The 9,563-nt window shown below is 44.0% G+C and overlaps 1 protein-coding gene and 1 long non-coding RNA gene across 2 annotated transcripts; both read left to right on the top strand.

Moving 5' to 3' along the window:
* The first annotated feature begins 1,342 nt into the window (after positions 1-1,342).
* On the top strand, positions 1,343-3,449 carry LOC136402822 (uncharacterized). Its single transcript, XR_010751040.1, has 3 exons — positions 1,343-1,430; positions 2,859-2,978; positions 3,378-3,449. It is a non-coding gene; the product is annotated as an uncharacterized lncRNA (long non-coding RNA).
* On the top strand, positions 3,447-7,134 carry LOC136404120 (suppressor of tumorigenicity 14 protein-like). The gene is made up of 4 exons (XM_066383590.1): positions 3,447-3,617; positions 4,409-4,522; positions 6,079-6,198; positions 7,121-7,134. Exons 1-4 carry the CDS (start codon positions 3,554-3,556, stop codon positions 7,132-7,134), a joined length of 312 nt encoding a protein of 103 aa, XP_066239687.1. The 5' UTR covers positions 3,447-3,553.
* Positions 7,135-9,563: the final 2,429 nt, after the last annotated feature.

The raw sequence follows: 9,563 nt of genomic DNA, 5'->3' as shown, positions 1-9,563 counted from the left end.
TCTGACAACTGAGCCTGTGCTCCCGTATTAGTGGATGGTAACACCATCTGCTCTCAGTTTAATGGTCTTGCTCAAGTTAAATAAGATGGCCTGGATGATATGTAAGTAGATGGCAATGTTAATAACTATCCATTAATAACAAATACTTACTGAATATTTTGTTTAAGATGTTTTTTCTAAGCCAGCTGTTAGTTACTCAAACACTGACTATGCTAAAAACACTAACTTAGAGAGGTACAGGTAAGACTAAGACATGATCTGTTACCCAAGAAGATAAACCGTATTTTTTGCTCCATAAGACGCACCTGACCATAAGACACACCTAGGGTTCTAAGGAGGAAAAAAAAAAAAAAGTATTCTGAACCAAATGGTGTGTTAAAATATTTAATAAATATATCGTATTTTTCACTCCATAAGATGCACAGGCATTTTCCCCTCCACTTTTGGGGGGAAAAAAGTGCGTCTTATGGAGCGAAAAATACGGTAGTTACGCCATGGCCTCCCAGTGTCAATTTACATAGTTTTGTGTACACTTTCCAGTCATCTGCAGAGTATGCCTGGGGCTAACACTGCTGGGTCTTCACTGCTTCTTGCAGAGACTTCTGCCAGTATGGGGCATGTGGGTTATGTTTTCTAAGAACCAAGGGCTGGCTTTTTCTCTTTGAAAGTTAGGACAGTACAGCTAGGCTTTCCTGGGGCTTCCCTCTGAGGACTACATTCCGTAATAGCCTTATTTTGGACCATTAATCATTCAAGGTTGATAAACACAAGTTCATGACTTGAATAAAACTGGTAGTGTAAATCAATCTCATGCAAATAACTGAAAATTTACAAATAATGTAACCAGGCTATTAGAGACATTCTTTCAACGATGGTATGTAGGACCCAGAACTCTAGTCTCATTTTAAGATGTATCTACACATACCTAAAAGTAAGAGTCAAGTAATTCGAGCCTAGACTTCTAAAATTGCAACTGTTTCACACCCTGAGTCTTGAAGGCTGAATCACAGCTGGAAGAAGTATGTGTGTGTATGTCTTTAAACACAAGTGTGAGTCTGCCCATTCTAATAGGAAAACAGGGAGGCAAATGGCAGTGCCCAGCACCAACACCAAAACAGCAGAAAACCTGGTTCCCAAGGATCAACGCTGTCCAGCTCGTGGTTGTTAGGGTACTAAACCCCCTATGGTTTCCTGAGTGCTAGTTGAAGGAGGATCTTCCAAAGCAACCTCTGGCCGCAGCTTATCATGAACAGGGGCTCTCATACCCAAAGAAGCCAGGAACTCTCACGACTTCGCTTCTTGGTCACCCAATGCAGATGAAGCACAGTGTAACCTGACGGGGCAAGCTGCGTGTGGGGACAGATGCATTCCTGTGGCCTGGCTCTGTAACGGACAGCAGGAGTGTCCTGGCGGGACCGATGAGCAGTGTGGTAAGCATCTTGCTCTACTGGATCATGGGCTCGTCCATGTCAGGCCCTTCCTGCCGGCAGTGACAGGGCCAGTTCTCATGGTTCCCACCCTCTTAGAGGGTGTTCTGAAATAGTGAGCATTCTGGGTTGTTGCAGACTTTCAGTGGGTAAGGCCAGGGATGTCTCTTTAAGTGCTGTTAGCAAAACAAGCAGAAGGCTGGTTGGGGATGAAAAATCCAGCAAAAATCTGACTTCTTACCTTAAACTGAGGCTTAAACATCTGTGGCAGTTGCTCAGACTGGCACCATACAGACATTCCTCTACAGGAAACCCTTGCCGACCCCACTGCCCACAATTCCTTCTATACAATAAACTAGTTCACTTTTTATGTGCTTAGAGATGTTACAGAACCGAGAGGCAACTCTGCAAAACGAATACAAAGAAAACTACAAAATCAGGGAAGCAAGTTAGCTACTTGGTAGATGGTTTGTTGGAATAAGGCGCAAGTACTTCTGTGCTGAGAGCTCTCAGAACCCCAAAAGAAAGGAAAGCCATACACAAGGAAAGCCTCCGGGCAGACGCCTCACAGCCTGTTCAGGGGCTGCGGAGGGAGGGGATCCCTCATTAGAGGAGGAAAGTCCCCGCCTCCGTACTCAGCGAGGGTTACAGTCCTTTACTGCACATCCGTATACATTCCCGGTGGTCCCTTACTGTAACTGATTTCACACAAAACCTTTGATGTCTAAAATGAGTGATAGTACAAGTTAGAATAAAAGTTCCTACTTGCAGAAATGCCTTGAGCTGTGCCTGCCATACACTTCACCCCAGGTCCCCAAGTTTATATTAAATATATATATATATATATACCAGCTGCTGCCAGTAGTCATAATTAGGTGGAAATATTTAAAGATGTAATTAAACCAAAAATAGTTCCCAAGTTGTCTTGGATCTTAATACAGCCTCAAATAGCAAAGGGATTCAAAGCAGTCAACCTATAAAAGGTGGCCGTTAGCCCATAAGTGATGATTTAAATTTATTTAAATAAATAAAATTAAATAAATTCAGTGTTTTTGTCATCCTAACCACATTTTGAGTGCTCAGTGGCCACATGTGACTAGTGGCTGTCATTTTGGACAGCACAGATATAAAATGCTTCCCTTCACAGGGAGTTTTATGGGACAGCAGTGTTCTGTAAGAGTGACGGGAAGGGTCAGCTTTATTCATCTGCTCGGCAAGGCGCCCTTGGTAAGGTGAGGGGGCTGTGATAGATCGTTAAGGATAACTTGAAAAGGACAGGCAAGTTTCAGTTTGACGCCAGTGGCAGATCGGGCATTAATTATTCCAGAGCTGATGAAAACAGCTGAAAGGAAGCCCAAATTTAAATGCTAGTTGTGTCCTGACAAACACCTCTTCTTCTGCCTCTTCCTGAACCCCGGCGCTGGCCCACAGAGGAGCCGTGTGGTGGACATCCCCACGCCTGGCAGTGTGACGACGGGAAGTGTATTTCTCTTAGCTGGCTTTGTGATGGTGTCGGTGACTGCTTGGACGGCTCCGATGAGGTTAATTGTGGTATGTACAACTGACTTTTATTGTTAGTCATATTCTCTGTTTATGCACATCACTGATTAATATCAACAGTATTCGGCGAGACAAGCAAGTCACCAAATAGCTTTACGTTGTATGTTAAATTGTCTCTGGTGTTACTTTGAATTTTTTTTACCCACTTGCCCATTTTTCAAAATTACCTAAAATAAAATTTAAAAAATTATTAGCATTATGGACTTTTTTTTTTTTTAACTCTTTTGGGGTGAAACTTTAACATACAATGTTGTGGCTGTATCTCCAATGACTACCATCCATTTTAGTTCTTGGTTTTCTATAGACAGAGTTCGGGAGCAAACCATAAATCCCTAAATAAACAAGGCCGTAGAAAACATTCCTGTCTCACTGAGCCGACTCCTCTTTTAGAGATATTGACAACTTGTCCTGACCGAAAAGTCCGGTGTCCAGGGGATTCCGAGTGCCGTGGCGCTTGGGAGCTCTGTGATGGCCGTGGAGACTGTGAAGACGGGCGTGGCGAGGCGCGCTGCCCCCAGGACCACTGCCTGGCTGGGCAGTGGCGGTGCAAGAACAAGGTGTGTGTCATGGAGGGCTGGAGGTGTGACGGCACCGACGACTGTGGTGATTCCTCGGACGAGGACGCCTGCGGTGAGTCTTGCCGCCCCCATTTCGTTTAAAGAGAAGGTTGTTCCAAGGCGGGCTGCTATCTGCAAGTTGCATTTTAATTCCTATGACTGAGACTACCACCCTATAACTAAAAACAGGATGTTTCCTAGCAATAACCACGATTTAGTTACCCATGGAAACAAAGAGCAGTGCTTGAGTAGTAACTGCAGTGGACACTTCAAAGCATAGCCTAGAATATTGCCACAATCCAAAACTAGCCAATGCCCAGAGCCTCCTAACAGATGCCTCAGATCCTCTGTAGTAAATTATGGAAAGGGGAAACCCTTCGTTAAAGGGGAAAACCCCCAAAGAGGTTGACGAGTGCCACATCCCTTTGCATAGTCTGTGCACAGTATGGTGGAACCGCCTCAGAGAAGCTCAATCGCATCAGTCTTCCCTTTCTAGAGTTAAATCTGCAGTATCAAATATACTTAGATTCTAACTTCGCTATAATAAGGTATGAACCTAGTTTCTTAAGAGACTACATCTTTTAGGGCTAGTGCTGCCTGACTTTAATTACATTTTAATTTAATACTAGTTCTATTTAGTTTTAAAACTCTTTCACTTCAGTGCCCAGAGAGGTCTTAATATCTTTATTATTAAGTCTTAAGTCCCAATTCCCTAAAAACTTTGCTTAAAAAAATAAAGCTTTCTTTCCTCTCTAGACTTGCTTTGGATTGTAGAAACATTGCCACCTTACCCAGTGTAAGAGCGCTCTATTTCTAACCCCCCTGTAATTATTAGTGAATAAGAATGCTTAACTTCCTACACAGCTTCCTGTCCAGAAGACACAGTTAGATGTGATAACGGAAAATGCATTCAGGAATCCCTGATGTGTGATGGGGAAGCAGACTGTGCTGATGGATCTGATGAGCCCACTACATGTGGTAAGAAACCAATTGCTTGTCTTGACGAGGGAGGGGGGAGATTGAGATGAAATGACCTGGTGTCTCAGTTGTCATCAGGGGTCCACTCTCTGAGACAACGCTGGGACTGACACTCCTTTATATGCAATTATCCTTCAGTGATGGATCCCTTTCCTTGGCGTTGTCTTTTGAGTGTGAGCCAGTGGTACCTGAGCTGCAAAACGTTGATAGTTATTCTCATGGCATAGCTTTAGGGAGACAGACTGGCCAAACGCCTCAAACTACATTGCTCCTAAAATTCTGGAATAAAGAACAAAGACTGCCACTGAGAAACAAATCATTTGCTCAAGACAAAATGGCAAATTCTCCAAGGATTTAACAAAGGAAAGACTAAGGGCGGGGAGGGAGAGAAGAGAGACAAATATACAGTGACGGAAAATGATTTGACTTTGGGTGATGGAAACACAAGGAAATCAACAGTTCAAATACTATAAAAATGTTTACCTGAAACCTACGTACCCTTATTGGTCAATGTCACCCTGTTGAATATAACTTCTAAAAAAATAAGACCGAGGAAGACCATTCGCAGGTGAGGAGCCTTCCAACCAGGCAGCTCCATCTCCTGAACCCATGGTCCTCACTGTAAAAATCACCATTGCTTCAAACTGGGGTAGAGGGAGAGTGGGCATTTGCCCCCAGGTCATTTTGTCACTTCTCTCATATTCCCCACCCCCAAATGCTGTCTTAGACATGGATGATGAACCTGTGAAAGGCTGTGAAAGAAGCTTGTTCTTTAAAGAAGCAAAGAGATACTAAGAACCTAAAACAATGGGACGAAGCCCAGGCTTCTGATCCTATATCGATAATTCATTAGGATCAGTAAATTATCATATAACCTCCTAAGGTCAGGGGTTCCAGTCACCCATAAATTCTAGAGAAACCAGAGAAGAGGTTGCCGGTCCTTCTGCCGGTGGACAGTCCTTTCTAGGACCATCTGCTTAGAAAGAAAAGCTGGCGCTGCTTTGTGGTGGCTCTGCATTTCTGGGGAAAGGTCAGGGTCGAAAGGTCTCTCTTGGCCCTGGCTGGTTGGCTCAGCGGTAGAGCGTCGGCCTGGCGTGCAGGGGACCCGGGTTCGATTCCCGGCCAGGGCACACAGGAGAAGTGCCCATTTGCTTCTCCATCCCCCCCCCTCCCTCCTCTCTGTCTCTCTCTTCCCCTCCCGCAGCCAAGGCTCCATTGGAGCAAAGATGGCCCGGGCTCTGGGGATGGCTCCTTGGCCTCTGCCCCAGGCGCTAGAGTGGCTCTGGTCACAACAGAGCGACGCCCCGGAGGGGGCAGAGCATCACCCCCTGGTGGGCAGAGCGTCGCCCCTGGTGGGCGTGCCGGGTGGATCCCGTTCGGGCGCATGCGGGAGTCTGTCTGACTGTCTCTCCCCGTTTCCAGCTTCAGGAAAAAAAAAAAAAAAAAAAAGGTCTCTCTTCCTCTTACAAGTGTAAAAGGTATGACACAGTGTGGTTCATACCGCGTTTGATCGGTACCGCGTCCAGCTGTGCTGACCACTGTCCTGTCTCTGCCAGGTAAAAACTGCTCCCTGGCTAACGGGGGCTGTACGGGGCAGTGCAGTGACACCAGCTGGGGTGTCCGGTGCTCCTGCGGCAGTGGATGGCGACTCCAGCCAGATGGTCAGAGCTGTGCAGGTCAGAATTCATTTGGCTCATCTTTTTCTTACATAAAAATTTTATTGTATTAAATATACATAACATAAAACTTACCATTTTAATAATTTTTAGGTGTTGTGTTCAGTGGCATTCACTACATTCACAATGTTGTACAACCACCCCCAATATCCAGTATCCACTCCCAGAATCTTTCCATTGTCCCCAGTAGACACTTGGAGCCCATTAAACAAGAACTCTTCAGGCTCCCTTCCCCACCCCCTGATGACCTCAATGGACTTCCTGTCTTTATGCATTGGCTTATATTCAGGTAGCACATAGAAGTGCAATCGTACAACATTTGTCTTATTGTGTCTGGCTTATTGCACCGAGCATGTCTTGAACGTTCGCACATGCGGCAGCACGTATCAGAATTTCCTCTCTTTTTAAGGCCACATTATACTCCATTGTTTGACTGTATCACACTTGGTTCACTCGTTCATCTGTCCGTGGACTCTTGGGTTGTTTCTACCATTTGGCTGTTGTGGAAATGCTCTGAACATTGGTGTACAGCATCTGTTTCAGTCCCTGCTTTCAAATCTCTTGAGTGTGCACCAGAAATGGAGCTGCTGGACTAGATGGTAAATTAGGTGTTTAATTTAACTTTTGGAGGGACTCTCAAACTCTTTTTCCGCAGTGACTGTACCATTTCACATTCCCGCCAGCAATGTACAAGGCTTCCAATTTCTCTATCTGTGTTGATCCTAGTTATCATCGTCCTTTTGTGGGAATTACAGGTTAACTCTTCACTAATGAAAAAATGTTAAACTTAGCACCTTTCTTTTATGGGGCTCAAGGGTTTCTGCCATGGAAACCCTTCATGGCCCTAACATCCGGGGCATGAGCAGCAGGCCAGCCCCGAAGTTAGAGCCCAGTTTGTGTTTATTTTTCTTGTTACTTCTAGCTGAACGTCTCTAAGTCACTCAGTCCTTCAAGTCTCGTTTCCCCCCCCTTTGTAAAAAGGGATTATGATGCCAGAATGACTAAAATAAATTCCATGTATTTTCCACAATTCAGTAATAATCTGAAAAGCTGTGGCTGTTACTTTGTAGCACTTGTTCATAAAAGCCTAGGACAGTATTTTAAGCTAAAATGTGATCAGGAGGGTAGAATATTTATTGTCTTGATGTTTCTTCCTAAAGAGTAGATCAGCCCTGCCACCCTGAGCCTGGTCGGTGACCCCTGTTCACTGCTCCCTCTCTCTTCATGGGTTCCACCTGCAATCAAACCCTTGTAGATAGAAAGGGCCTGGTTTATTAGATAGCTTCAGAGTTACACTGAACAATTCATTACTTTTATATTAAGAATTCATCAAGAATTGCAATAAGCCTACTTTAGAGAAGATAACAAAAAATTTTAATCCTTCATTAAAAGTATGAAGTCAGTATCTGGTCATGACCTTGGAGGGGTGTGGGTTTTACACATGTGCCCAGACTCCTGCAGCATCCTTCTTGGGTTACGGCTCATTGTAGTGAACTTGGCTTGTAGTCATACATTGGTTATTCTTCCTCTGGACTAGGAAGGCATTTTTTCCTGGCAATGCCTTTAGAGAACTATATTCCTTCCTGCTTAAAACAACAACAACAAAAAAAGATCTCTCCTAGTCCATGACTCATACTCTAAAGGGTTTCTGCCATCTGGCTTTGTGGAAATAATAGTACCTAATTTAAATTCTTCCAGTTTTACCTGTGACACTTAAGCCTTTTCCATCATCTTGGTTGAGAGACATCCCATGGTGTAGTAGGTCTTGGCACTTGTCATTCTGAATTAAGTTCTGTCTGGCCTGACAAATGACACATCCCTAAGAATGTTGCTAGGGCGACATTGATCAGTAGTCTGTACCAACCAAACATCGGGGGTCCCTATACTAATGTTTCTGCTGAATGATATTCATGTAAGTGGGTATTCTATGGAGGCAGGAACTTTTTATTTCAGCACCTGATACATTGACTCTCACATAATACATGTCCAGTGAGCATCTGAAAAGTGGCCCCCAAAACCAAAAATACTCAAGTGCAGCGGTTCTCAACCTGTGGTTCGCAAACCCGGCGGGGGTCGAACGACCAAAACACAGGGGTCGCCTAAAGTCATCGGAAATACATATTTTATTTGAAAATGTATTGTATAATAAATATGTATTTTCCGATGGCTTTAGGCGACCCCTGTGTTTTGGTCGTTCTACCCCCGCCGGGGTCGCGACCCACAGGTTGAGAACCGCTGCTCAAGTGAGTTCATTGGCTTTCTTTGACTTTGGCTCTCTCTCACTAGATGTAGATGAGTGCTCTGTGGCATACAGTCCTTGTGACCAGCTGTGTCATAATACACCAGGCTCTTACCACTGTGGGTGCATTCAAGGATACCAGCTTTACAATGGCACCGACTGTCAAGTTACAGGTGAGTTCTAATACCCAAAGCAAAGCCTCACTCCTGCACTATTCTTAATAGTAATTATAAGCAAAAGTGATATAGATGGTTCACTTTAAAGTCTAGTGTTAGAGAGACAACTTTATTTTTTTCCACAAAGAAGCTACTATTATAACATTCGTTGGCCAATTTGAGTGTCAGTTGCTATTGTCTTTAAAATGACTTATTCATTTGATCACGCAACTAGGTGCTCCAGAGACGCAGTTGGTGTAATCTCACTTTGGCCCGTGCTTCTTTAATGATGAGACACTTAATTACTTTGGCTGCTATGTACGAAGTTTAGAACTTCTAGGTGAGGACAAAGGCTGAATGTGAAAAAAGGCAGAGGAGTCCCAGAGATTAGTTTTAATGTGCTGGAGTTCAGAGGACGAGTTGAGACTTAGGGTGGTCAACTTGATCTTTTCTGGACATGCCTTAGTCCAGACTCAGGGATAAGTAGATGCTGGCACGGGAAATGAGGCAGCATCTTCAGTGAAAGAAAATGGTGTGAAAGAAAGTTTCAAGATAATGTGTCATTACGTCTCTTCTACTTCTACTGCAGATGGTGCTGTTAGAATTCTTATAGCAACAGATCGAGAGCTTGGTGTTCTGGATCGAAGAACAGGCAACTATGAAACTCTGATACCTTTTAAATCAAGGCCTACTTCCGTTGCATATGACCTTGAGAGAAGCATGTACTTTTGGGTAGATGAAGTTTTAAATGTGTTTGCCCTTGGAAAGCCAAACTTTGTTCCTCTCTATCCAGGTATATTTCTTGATGTTAAAACCTTAGCTTCTTAGATCTATTTAAATATAATGTAAGAAACATAGGTATTCACCTGGCTACCTTCCTCTGGGATTCACTTATCAGGAGTCATGCCAGTACATAAAATCCCTACTTGAGATAAGACTGTGTAGTTTGTATGCTCTACAGGAGCTTTATA

Source organism: Saccopteryx leptura, chromosome 4 (assembly GCF_036850995.1).
Source record: "Saccopteryx leptura isolate mSacLep1 chromosome 4, mSacLep1_pri_phased_curated, whole genome shotgun sequence".
NCBI classification, from domain to species: Eukaryota; Metazoa; Chordata; class Mammalia; order Chiroptera; family Emballonuridae; genus Saccopteryx; species Saccopteryx leptura.
This window is presented reverse-complemented; position numbering and strand designations above follow the sequence as displayed.

Excerpts from the sequence above, each read along its gene's own strand:
- LOC136404120 (XM_066383590.1), top strand. The coding sequence starts at position 3,554 with ATGGAGGGCTGGAGGTGTGACGGCACCGACGACTGTGGTGATTCCTCG. Across the intron at positions 3,618-4,408 it reads CTCGGACGAGGACGCCTGCG|CTTCCTGTCCAGAAGACACA; the intron begins GTGAGTCTTGCC and ends CTTCCTACACAG. Across the intron at positions 4,523-6,078 it reads TGATGAGCCCACTACATGTG|GTAAAAACTGCTCCCTGGCT; the intron begins GTAAGAAACCAA and ends TGTCTCTGCCAG.